Here is a 12,700-nt window from a genome sequence, read left to right as displayed (position 1 = left end):
ACAATATTTTCCACCTCTTGATCTCACTCTGTTCTCGCTTGTATAACTTGCTCGAACATCGATTTTAATTCCACCGCGAAGATCGATACATTGGAACTAGAGAACAGTCAATGCTATTCCGTTCTGCTTGGAACCAGGCAAACGATATTGGAATGTGTACCGATCAAGCCTGGAAAATCTATGGGATATTCTTCTCAGATTCGCCAGGGAATTCTGACGTACCATGTATAAAGCTCTGGATCTTCTCGGCATTGTCTTTCTTTTTATTGCAGAGTCACATTGTTTATCCTAATTCCATCGTATCGAGATAAAAATACAGATTAACGCTTGTATGCAATTTAGAATGCACCCGGTACGTAGCATTATTTATGAAGTAGGAGTCGCTCAATGACCATGAGAATGACACCACTGTTTTTTTTTTCTTTACACCTTATTATACAAATACAACGAGACACCGTTAATTCTTATATTTTCTTCACATATTAAGAATATATTCCTAGGTACTCTGCGATGGCGTACGACCGTCCGTAAAGTAATCGTCCGTAAGTCTCTCGCGTGGCGGCGACGCGATTTAGCGTACACTAAAACGAATACGTTAAACGATCAATTTTGCGGTAAGAATTTCAGGTGAGACGACATTCCTCGAGAACTCGCGCCGCAGACGCGCGAAACGATCCGAACGGATATTTACGCCTCGCACGTCATCGTCGTATCTCGATCTCGGTACATTATTCTCTAGAACTGCGCTATGTATATATTTATATGTATAATTTATATAGAATGCATTACACACGAACTTGCCGCGCGGCTTTGCAGCCGGGTGCGGCAAAGACACCGAAGCACATGCAAAACAACTCAAACGTAACACAAAACGGTGCACGACTTTTCCTCTTGCCGGCTCTCCTCCCCTGTATCCCCCATAAATAGAATAAATTATTCTTCTTTATGTACAAATGGTACTTCCATCAGGATGTTCACGTAGGCCCGCACTCTCGCCGCACGTTTAGCGTTAATCGAGTAAAAAAGACATTTAGTCGTACTGAACTTTATTTCGCTTAAAATAAAATACTGTGGTTCTCTTCGCAGATCTGTATCTATAAGGTAGAGAGAAAGAGAGAGAGAGAGAGAGAGAGAGAGAGAAAGAGAGAAATTTTGATGAATCGTGAGCAGTGCTGATCGCGAGATTGATGATACAACAGGCCTCAAACGCGATTTTCACAATCTTATGTAGAGAGATTGCGAGATGAGTGTCAGGCAAGTGTAGCGCTAAACGCACGATGAGTTATTGCTCCTAAATGTATATCTTGTCCGCTTCTAACTTGTGCAGATTTTACGGCGACTGTTTGGCAGAACGGCGATGATCGAACTTTACCATTGTATCAAAATATATCAAAATCGCAGAACTGGAACAACCGATATCAGTCTGTTGCTTGAAGAAGGGGTATCCCGTACAAGGTACATTACTGCACGTGCTAGCTGACGCAACATAGAACCAATTCAAGAAATCGATCTCGTTAGGCGCAATAGGCTTTTTAGAAGAACATTTGCATTTTTAAGCCGTAGAGTAACATCAGTTGTTGTAGCTCCGATGTATCGGACGTTATCCCACACAGTAACGATATATCGAGTCATTCTGTGCATATCTCGGACACTGTCCGATTTTCTGAAAATATTATAGCGACACGTTAAAGTCCCGCACTTTATTTCTCCCTTGCTGTGTGAGATTACATCGATTCGCTGCATGCGTGCGTGATGAGAATGAATCACGCGTGCATACCGGATACCACACGCACCCGTTAATGAGTTTACATTACCGTTTTGACAAACACAAACGCCGAACGCCGCAGAACGGGAACGCCTTAACGCTTTAGCCTCAGTGATTATGCAATATGTAAAATAGATTATTTGTTTGCTTATTCTTATAAGCGGAAAACGCTTACACGCGTTACGTTGTGACATGCGAATGTACAGTCATCGTCGGGGCTCGCTGTCCGTTCACGCGGGGTACCTCGTCGATACGACGTCGTATGGCACTAGGTATCAACGTATCCATAATCTCCGTAAGCACCGCCCTCGCGTAAATGCAACTCATGCTTGGTACAAAAAAATGAGGATTTTCTAGCCTTCGGTACTTCATGTATGTTGAAGAATGTGCGCGTGTGATGATCCTCACGGTGAGGAGAGTTGCGCGCTTCAAGGAAGCGAACGGACGAAACTTCTCTCGTTTAATTAACTTCTTCCTCGCGTGCGCGCGATCGTCATCAGTGCCGCTGATGAATCTCGACATTTTATTTCCCCGATTTTCTGAAGCGCGCAACCGCGATAGCTCGTCTCTTATATTTACGAAACTATATTTTTGTAAACGAAGGCCATTCAATACAGAATCTATTGCAAGTATTAAGAGTATTCGTACAGAATAAATTCCTTGAATATCTCGACGAATTAAACGACGTTCGCGGGCATGTCGTTAATTAGCAGGCTGCTCGTGTCAAACGTCGTTTGAGTCGTGGGCCATCGCAAGGATGCCGAGTCTCGCGATCGCAAACGAACTCTTTTTTTTTACTGAACTTTGAGCGCATCACTGTAAAGACCGATTATATGGACGTGTACTTCCGTCAATACGCGCATTACGGATTGTTTAAACGGACATTTCCCGAAACTATGTTCTTCGTTCTTAATTCTTAAAACTAGTTGCTAACACTTAGGCCTCGCTAAGACAATTCGGCCTGCTCTTTTGAGATCGATGAGGGGGAATGAGAGTCCCGCTTGCGCTTTATCCCTCCGCGGGAGGCAACCGCATAAGTGGAATCGTGATTTCCAATATAAAACAAACGACTTGAATAAACCAGATTTGCACAACTTAAATGCGTGGACATGCGAAACATCGATGCGAATTAATCTCTAATCGTTCGGTTTAATGAGAAGACAAATGAGATTATACTCGTGTAATTAAAACGATATTGTATTGTAATTTGCATCGCCAATTACGGCGATTTTGTCAAGATAAAGCTAATATAGTCATGATATTACATCCCACATATCATTTCGATAAAAACGAGCAAACTCGTAGATGGAAATTTTGTACTGTTTTAATTGAGATTGCGTTCACATGCTCTGAATCTGCGAAACAAAGGATCCCTTGGTAAACTTAAGTTTCCGGGTCACGAGTCAAAGCATCATCAGCTGATCACAGCATCGCGTATATATTGTCGCATCATCGCATTCAATGTACACGGCTGTACATATCCGACAATTTTTTGATTCGATATAATAGCCACTGCCAGACGTGTCGCGCTTGCCGATCGATCATTTTACCATTTTGTCTAAAAATATGGAGCATGGCAGTTTGATATCAAAGCCGAAACATCGGGTTTTCCGCGGAAGAGCCGAATGCTCATTGGCTCTTACATAACGCATGAAAGGTGATACGTTGCAATTAAGGTAGGGCAACTTGTTTCTTCGTACATGAAAAAGCATGTAAACGTAAAATTAAAATGAAGTCCAACCCGCTAACTGCCATGCTTGCGCATGTATTTCGCAACGTATCTTTGCGCCAACGCAAAACAGTGTAATTAATGTGTAATAACACGGAAGGTCAGCTCCGACTATTCCAATTCTACCTCCGATTTTGTAACAGAAGCACAAAACAGGCTATATATACATTGCATAGAATGGCAGTGAACGCGTCAAGATATTTTTTCAAACTTTCAAGAGAGATCTTTGGTTCTGTAGCCGCACGCTACGTCCACGTTAGCGCAAGCTCTCCATCCAGTTGCAAGATGGGAACAACGAAGTCTAGGTGAGATTCTACGCTCGATACATTCTACAATCAATACATAGAGCTCTTCTTTGCTGCTTTTTTTTCATCGTGCGCACGTCAAATGGAACTGTACGAATTCAAGTTCCTTTAAATGCGGGTCTTTCAAATACGGCCTTACGTGTACAGAAGTAGGATCGGCATGTAAATGTAGGTTCAAGTTGGAAATGTCCCGATCCGTAATCGTACTACATCCTAAGCAATTCCAAAAACAATGTGTACGGAGGTCACACACATCCTTAACGTCTCCTAAAATGATCTCATTTTACATTACATTATTGTGTAATCCTTTAGGTTTTTTTTCATTTCTTACGATGCTTAAATGTTAGGTTGAGAAAATAATTCTTTTTTTTTTCGTTTATATAACAAGCAAAATGTTCAACTTGTTTCTTCATAAATATTCAATTTTCCATAAGTCTTCTTTTTTGCGGCTTAATGGTTCCAGCAGAAACACTTAATTTGCACGTAAGTTTCATTTTTTACTCTTTGTCATTTCAAGTCATTTGTCTCTTTCCTCTCACATTAACGCGCGCGCGCGAAGTGCATAACTCACTATCTACTCGAAAGAAAGTTCTCTTCATGTTTTGTATTGCCACTGGGTCCAGAACCATTGTACATTAATTACTTATTGTATTATGTCCAATGCTGAGCATGTTGCAACGCTAAGAGCATCCGTGAAGTATTATCAGCTAGAAAGCACAAAGATCCTAAACCTCTTCAGAACGTTTTATAGTACGCCGAAGTGTTTCTAGCTTGCTTTGGTTTTTCTTCAGTCAATTTCCCGACATTGCGCGTGCGAGAATCGTTTCCCGGTTTACAGCTGGCTCTACGCCCTCCTCGGATAATCTTCTGCATCTCCGTTTCACTCTGCCTTTTCACGTTATGAAGCGAGGACTGTGCAAACCTTCTACCTGAGTATCGATCTGAGGACAATGATGAGTATCGGGCGGTCCCCAATCGTGTAGATTTCCACTGTTAGCTAATCTGTGCGTGAGTCGATGTGCTATTGAGAAACCTCCGCTACCTTCCAATTGCGTTAGAACTATGATGACTTGTCTGGAAAGAAAATAATAAATAAAGTTTCGGCAACGCGCACGAACATTCGGAACACGAAACAGACGACGCTTGAGGACGATTCCTTACCTGTGAAGGGGGGGAACACTATCGGCAGTTCTGAGTTGTCCTCTCGTGGACACGACGTTATAGCTTTCATGGCAGTCGCATTTTACGTGAATCCACTTGTTCACGTGACGATTCTCGACCATTACCACTAAACCGGCCCACCCTTTGGTTAAGTAATAGGCAGTCATGCCTTCTCTGCCCTGTAAAATATTAATTTAGTATTAATTTCGATTCGAAAGAGGTTTTCTGTATGTATTATTTGATGCAACGTCGCTCACTTCGTGCCGTTGTCCCTTCGCCAGTGTTAAGCTTATAATAGCGTCAGCTAAAACGAAGGCAGGCGGTGATATCTGCTCGACCAGAAGCCTCTTTGAACTGTGAATGGCGAGAACGTATTCTGGATAGCTGGACGTATCCTCCATCCCGGTGTGCCAGTGGTTAAAGGCTAGGCATACCACGATGTACAGATCTCTCTCTAGCATCTTGTGACAGCCGACGAAACCGCGTACTTGTCGCTTACTGTGTTCTACTAATCGGCCGACTTCCGGGGCGGCTTGCGACCTCGTACGAAAGACCACCACGCATAGGTCCAATTGAGAACGCTGCGATTTCTCCGAATTTCTGTAAAATTATATTTATTAGTACATCTCGCAGTACGTTTGCGTATTTGCGGCGATTTAATCCTTTCTCACCTTTGGCCTTCTTGAAACAGCGTAAATTCCGTTTCGGTAGGTTCTAACACCGTTAGGAGAACGCACGATAAATGCCTGAGCGACGATAACGGCGGGAGAGTGCCACGCAATCTCACTTCGCTCCATCCGACTCTCGTCTTGCAGATATCGATGCAATCGAAGTATTTCAGTACGTCGTCGAAGGATATCCAAAAGACACCGTCCGAAGCACCGTGCGGCATGAGCATCTCACGTAACTGCGGTGTCCATATAGGACTGTCGTCGGACCAATCTCCCTTCCAACTGTAGTGACCCCAAGGATTGCGTAATCTTAACAATCGTATTCCCTGCGTAATTATTTCCTTTTATCGGTAAGGTGATATGTACACTTGCTTCGAGTCATAGATAATGATTCAGTTTTAGTTCGGCTGAATTGAACGCCAAGCAATTAAGTGCAATGTCTGTGAGACCTACCTGCACATCACGTACATCAAGGACAGAGTATGCATGCCTGGAAAAAGATATTTCGATATTAGATAGAACAAATCTAACGATAAATAAACATTATAAAATTATGCTTTTACGCGTGTTGCAAAATAATCAAACTCCGAATTTACCTTGGCCTTAAACCTTTTCGTTGATATTCCTCCTCGTCGACTTTCATGTTACCACCTCCGCAGCTAGCACCCATCAGAAACATAGCTTGCCTCGAGGACAGGAGTTGTGCCCAAATTAGGTCCCTATCGAGTTCATCTTCGCTTGGCAATGCTGAAGGTTGTAAAGGCACGCTCTCACACGGGGCACCCGTTAACGTTGCTAAACCCTCTATAGCACGACCAGATACTAGAGCCTCGTAACAACCGTGTATCTTAGCAACTGCTTTCTCAATTAACGGCACCCAAAGCTGTTTTCTTTTTGCCTTCAACATAAAACACGCGTACGTTATTGACAATAATAAAAATTAAATAATATAAAAATGTAATTACGAATACGTACTTGAGAGTACACTAAATGACCTCTCTTATCACAGGGTAATAGATCATCGACGAGCACCGTTGTCCACTTTCCATCCTTACAGAGTCTAACTTGGTAAGCACCTTCCGGGCATGTCTCCTTCATGACCAAAACTCTTCTCACGAGTTCGTCACTCTCGGCTAGAACAGCTAAAGCTGATAGTAACCAGCAATTCCCTAAGACACCTTGCGAGATATCAGAAGGTAAGGGTGTCCTAAAGACAGCCCAAGGCAGTTTGGAATCGACACTTGAGTCGACGTTAATCTGATGCGGCCTTCTCCATTGAACGACGTGGTTATCTTTCGTATCCGCGGGATTATAGTACAAGGATTTCGGAGCAGGCGGAAATGAATCGTCGACGAACGGCTCGTTCGTCTGCAAGTTAAATGTAAGTAGCGCTTAGCTCCACTGATAGTCCAGCTATGTATTGTCTAGCTACGTTTCCGATTTCTACCATTACCTCTTTGCAATATCGTACAATGCGCTCCCACTTCTCTAACGCTTCTCGTTCCTCCAGCTGTCTGAGATTCTCCATCACCACGCTCTCCTGCCGCTGTATTCTAAGAGTACTAGTGCCCGACTCGAGAAGCCTAGGTATCTCTCTGTCTCCCGATACTTGGGACAACGACTTCGAGCTTTGGCACATCTCGCAAAGAGCAGTCGTACTCTTATTCTCGTAGGTGCATAGTTTACACTGCCACTGGAATACGTGAAAATTTATGTATTAAAGAATCACCGCATCGACTGAATCTGTTCCTGAAAAACTTTACGAAAGACGTTCTCACCTGAGTGTGCGAAGGATCTCTGGTCCTCGAGTGCCTCTTGTCGCTCACCGATGAACCGTTCCTTCGTATGGAATTTCTGTGTCGCGGGGTAACTGCTTTGGCATTTGCTGGAGTCGCGCAGAGCCGCGGACTCGGACTCCGTTGACCTATAGCCTTATTGTCTTTCGGAACGTCCAGAAAGTCCGCTAACGTTTTGCAAGCGTTACAGTTCTGTGCTGAAAGTGGATTCCTCAGCGTACACGACGGGCACACCCAGCTCTCACCTTTCCGCAGCGTGGCGTCCTCCAGGTGCATGATACTCTTCAACTTGGAGCCGCAACAGGCTTCGCACGTCGTTCTCGATGCGGCGTTCAGCAGTGTGCACTTCTTACACGTCCATACCGGCGACGGCGGATCGATCTGATCGTCCAAATCGGATTCCGCGGTGGCCAAAGTGGCTGATTTCGAGGGTATGTATCTAACGCTGTCTCTCGATACGACGATTGGGGACTGTGCGTGCGGATAGCCACTCGTGTCCTTCGTCACGGTTATCAAGCTAGGCTGCGTTAACGACGGAGGCGATCTAGATGAGCCGCAAATGTCACAACCGCTGGACCACAGTGGATTGTACGCGTAGGAACATTTTCTGCAGGTCCACATGCGCTTGAGCGTGCTCACGTTCGATACCTCGCCCACCGGACTGGTCGCCTCGCTGTGCGCCTTCGTAGGCACTAGACCTAACTTACTGCTCTGTTTCTTTGGCAATGGTGGCGGTATATCGGGATCCGTAATCCCTATGTAGGAATACTTTGGTCTTGTGTTGAAGCCGATGGAGTGCGGCGGCACCGCCGGCGGTTCCTCGTCGTTCAGGCTTCTGCGGTTGACAGTCTTCTTTTGGGTAACATTCGCGACCGAGTCGGCGTCGGAGAAGGATCTTCTGTAGGACAAGGGCCCGGCGGACGATAACGCGCGTGGCATCCACGCCGGAACGCTGATAACCACTCCGCTGCAGGGCGCAGGACTTCTAGGAGCATCGCACGCCTCGCATTGCTCTAGACCAGGTGCATTGTCCAATGTGCAATTATCACAGCTCCATAAGCCGTCGTCCTGACGCGCTTCTGGTACCACCAAACTCGTAGGTCTTTGGACCACGTGCTCCGACAGTTTCTGAACAACGGAACCGTTCGATAAGGAACGACTGACTTTGGATTTGACTCGCTCGTACATAGATGGACTATGTCGCTTCGGAGAGCGTTGAGAGGTATCCGTGTTATCCGTGAACGGAAGTGTCGTGGACTCCATTGCTCCAATTGACGGTAAGATCCAGTCTTTGTGATCTACTCTGCTCCTTTCGTTCCGACTTATGCTTGTCAACTGTGCCATGCCTAAAAGATTTTCAAGTTTTATTTTATTTCATTCAATTATCCAAGTACAAGATTGACTTTTTTTTGTCTTTCTGATAATCATTCCGTTACTTACCTGCGATATTAACTTTATCATTGTTAGTGGAGCTGCTCGTACTAGCAACCTCATCTAGAGCGTTGGCCAATAGTCGGCAAGCGACTTTGAAACGATCCTCTTTGTGTTGATTGATCTTTTTGCTCTTGCGTGCGCCAATCTGCCTTCCGTCAGTTTGAGCTATCGACGCATTGGCATCACAAGCCGCGCAAATCAATGAGCTGCAGTTATTGTCCAATAGACAACGAATACAAGTCCATTGTGTGACTAAAGAAGGTAAAGACGAAAAACGTTTCAGCGGTTTCCTCTCGGATGAGTTCCCACCCCATGAGCCGCAATGTGAATTCTTTCTAACGTCGGATGCAGATAGATATCTTTCAAAACTGTAAGTTTATAGGAATATACGCTATAAAAACATATCTTTATCCTTAAGAAAAATAAAATACATGTTACACAAAAGTAACAAAATAAGATTTCTTGAAACATCGATCGAATGTATTTGAGAAGAATGCAAGCCAATAATATGAGTAATTAATATGGGTAAATAAGAATCGAAAAACGTGGTTGATAGTGAGTACGTTAATAATTTCTAATTGACAAAAATCGAATGAAAGCTCGAATATTCCAGTTTTGTTTTGAATCCTCCTCAGCGGAAGCAGTTTTAGTGTACAAGAAACTTTATTTAGTACGAATGCGAGATTAGTTGACAATCACAAACAATGTTAAACACAGAATTAGGTACACAATGAGACATTAATCAAGTTTATAGCAGATTAAATGTGACTATACATATCTCTCTCACATATGTCTGTTCTAAACAATCAAGATAAAGCATGACATGTGAGCGAATCAGATGTGACCACATTCTGTAATAAGCATGTAAATACACATGTAGAATGACAAGACAAGTCGCTTGTTCCCCAAAGTATTAGTAAAACACATGGGGTAAGGAGCCAGGGGGTCGAGGGCGGGGGAGGAGGGGGGAAACAGGAGACGTGGGTGATAATCGCGACCCTCACCCGTGAACAACGGCACGTCGTCGAGACTCGTCGCATTGGCTGACGGGTAGCGACGTGTCCGTCGGGTTGCGTGCCAATCTGTCTGTCCTCGGTGGCGGCGTCGGCGGCGTCGACTCTCCGGAGGATACCCCCCGCGAACGTTCACCGTCCTCGCGCCTCCTCGTCGACGCTCGGCCGCTTCCCCCCGCCTTCCCACCCTCCTGCCGCGCGCTACCGCTACGCTCCGCGGTGATGACACGGTGGTCTGGCCTGTCGCGGCTGGCTCTCTCGTCGCTCCTGATCCGCGTCAGCCCGCACCTGGCGCATCTCGCGCTCTCCGTCGGATTTATCAGGGCGCACTCCGAGCAATGCCACTGCAGCACCGACGCGATCGAGCCCATTCTCCACGCGTAGTCATGGCTCCCCCGCTGCGCCGCGCTATATCACCACTGGTCGCGTATCACACGGACACGTCGCAGGTGTTGGCATCCGCGGCGCGGCACCACGGACGCGCGGAGGCGTATGATCGTTTCCAAACTCTGATCGTCGGCTCACAGTACTCGAAGAATTCTCCCGCGCGCGAGAACTCTCCTCTTCTCGGTTGTCGCTTCTCGTTGCCGTACGCTGCACAGGGAAGGAGGACACCACCACGACGGGACGCGACGACGCGGCCGCCGGCAGGCGGCGGTTAACGACGGCGATCAGCGGTGCCGCGGAACGCGTCCTCCTCGTCGTCGTCGTCGCGAGGATGTCGCCGTCGTCGGTCGCGACAGGAGCCCGCCGTTCTTTGTCATATGTTCCACGACGGCCATCTTTCCCGTCATGTCCCCACTTCCGCAAATTCTTTCCCCACCATCGAGAACTTTGCAGGAGCAGTGCGTGATTGTCCAGCGCCCCGAACGATACATCGATCATTTTCTATAAAATTGATATTGAATAATTTTAATATCTATTCAGAAAATTTATATTTTCTATGCTTAATCCATGATTTGAAAATTTCCTTTGAGTCGTTTCTACTTAGATCTGTGATGTTTTATACTAGTTTGATATTAGTAGCAGTAGGACGAAAATTTTGTCAAACTCAAATCAAACGAAACAAAGTTTAAGTGCTAAACAAACATTGTTATCCTGAATAAACGATATAGAAATAATTAAAAAATTATAATGATGGTAAATAGTACTAAATAATATTGTGAAATATCTTATTTTGAGGACATGTGCTTATATTTAAATATCTTTATACTTAAATATGCAAATGGTTTGACTATGTATCTATTGTGATGTTTCGGAATATGTGAGTTCGTAGTAGAATCGACGCACGAACTAGTGACATCTGTCAAAGATAGAAGATGTGCTACTTCTATTGTAAAAGCTGAAGCGTTGAGAGCATCAAGTCCCTGTGGCGCAGAGGATAGCGCGTTGGACTTCTAATCCAAAGGTCGTGGGTTCGATCCCCACCAGGGATGGGACGCAAATGGTATGAAAGCCGTTTGGATTCTTTTTTTTACACACGTGTATATAAGATACTGTCAAATTATTAAAATAAACTTAATGGCAAAAATCGTTGAATTTATTACTATGGTTTTTGTTCATTAATTTTACTATCAATAATACTTAACGTACATTAACATGATAAAAGTAATCGAAAAATTATTGATTATCTGTTATATGTATGTGTATATGTTTTTTCATATATGGATGAGTTATTACAAATTTTGTAATAAATTTTGTAAATTTTATATGATCGCGTACACGAATATCTTTTTTAAATAGTATTGTACACATATTATTATATTGTATAAAGAAAACTGAAATGAAAATGTTGTAAATTTATTATTATTAATATTATTATAAACAGAATAGATATTTAATTTAAAAAAAATATTTAATAAAAATAAATTATTAAATGATATGTAAAGCTTTCAAAATCCGATAATGTTTAGTTGCATAAGATTGTACGTCAGCGACATTACGTCAAGAGGGGTACGTCGATACTTTACGTTATTTCATTGAAAGAATTAAGTATTGATTTATTATGCGTAAAAGATGTCTATATATATTATACTTAAATAATTACAGTTTTTAAATTATAAAATATATAAAATTAAATATAATTAAATTAAATATAAAATTGTAAATAAATTGTTAGGTATATTAATATTTTTGTTTTCTGAAGATATCGACAATCACATTAAAGAAGGAATATAAAAAAATATTGTAAAATTTGAAACAGGGTAAAGATGATGAACCATTTTCGCATGTTCCAGATTAAAATAATTTTCCATAAATACTGAATAGAAGATCGTTAAGGGATGACACATGAAATTTTCCGCACTCTCTGGATCTACCAGATTTGTTCCTCCGTAAAGCTCACGTGCCATCCTCTTTTGGTCACCGAGGCAGCATCCCGTCAGTTTATTTACGGAAACGCTTCTTCTTTGCTTCTTACTGAGAAGCGTCTTACTTTGACTGCACCAACTCTTAATGATGTTTTAGTTTTGTTTGATTTCTTGAAGCGAAAATAATTCTGATGCGTGAGTATAACGGACAGGGAATGAGGTGAATAGACTTTAACTGGAAGGGAACACGTGCATTCGCGTTTTTCTTTACGTATAATAATTGAGCTCTTTCAATTAGATAAATAAATTTGATATTATCACGTTTCATATTTATACTTGATCGTAATTTGGACTTTAAATTTACAAGTTTTATAGTAATATGAAACGGTAAACAAATGTGCGACTTTTGCACCTCATACCAAGAATCAGTCGAGGTGACATTTCTATTATTACGATGAACGTTCTTCGCCAAGTAACAATGACTGAATGTCTGAATTTTCCATTCCATGATACCGAT

The 12,700-nt window shown here is 43.2% G+C and overlaps 1 protein-coding gene and 1 non-coding gene across 4 annotated transcripts; one reads left to right on the top strand and one right to left on the bottom strand.

Annotated features, from left to right (window-relative positions):
• Positions 1–1,033: 1,033 nt before the first annotated feature.
• On the bottom strand, positions 1,034–10,472 carry LOC105277200 (calpain-D). 3 transcript variants are annotated; one of them, XM_011335399.3, is made up of 11 exons: positions 9,866–10,472; positions 8,868–9,229; positions 7,410–8,773; positions 7,085–7,324; positions 6,607–6,999; positions 6,228–6,529; positions 6,085–6,121; positions 5,632–5,972; positions 5,218–5,560; positions 4,961–5,139; positions 1,034–4,873 (listed from the first exon to the last, which is right to left on the bottom strand). In XM_011335399.3, the coding sequence occupies exons 1-11, from the start codon at positions 10,243–10,245 to the stop codon at positions 4,693–4,695; spliced, it is 4,122 nt and encodes a 1,373-aa protein (XP_011333701.1). In that variant the 5' UTR covers positions 10,246–10,472; the 3' UTR covers positions 1,034–4,692. The 3 variants fall into 3 exon arrangements, with proteins under 3 accessions (XP_011333701.1, XP_011333704.1, XP_011333702.1); XM_011335402.2 differs by having other exon boundaries at positions 8,868–9,113; positions 9,866–9,989; XM_011335400.2 differs by having other exon boundaries at positions 4,693–4,873; positions 5,632–5,957; positions 9,866–10,245.
• Positions 10,473–11,237: 765 nt separating this feature from the next.
• On the top strand, positions 11,238–11,310 carry Trnar-ucu. The gene has a single exon. It is a non-coding gene; the product is annotated as a tRNA-Arg (tRNA).
• The last annotated feature ends 1,390 nt before the right edge of the window (positions 11,311–12,700 follow it).

The sequence above is a fragment of the Ooceraea biroi genome, chromosome 3, assembly GCF_003672135.1.
Source record: "Ooceraea biroi isolate clonal line C1 chromosome 3, Obir_v5.4, whole genome shotgun sequence".
NCBI lineage: Eukaryota > Metazoa > Arthropoda > Insecta > Hymenoptera > Formicidae > Ooceraea > Ooceraea biroi.
This window is presented reverse-complemented; position numbering and strand designations above follow the sequence as displayed.

What these genes read in the sequence shown, in the direction of transcription:
- LOC105277200 (XM_011335399.3), bottom strand. Translation starts at nt 10,245, where the DNA reads ATGGGCTCGATCGCGTCGGTGCTGCAGTGGCATTGCTCGGAGTGCGCC. An exon ending in TGATAAAGTTAATATCGCAG is followed by an intron (nt 8,774 to 8,867) that starts GTAAGTAACGGA and finishes AAAATCTTTTAG; the next exon opens with GCATGGCACAGTTGACAAGC. An exon ending in TTGATGTACGTGATGTGCAG is followed by an intron (nt 5,973 to 6,084) that starts GTAGGTCTCACA and finishes TACCGATAAAAG; the next exon opens with GAAATAATTACGCAGGGAAT.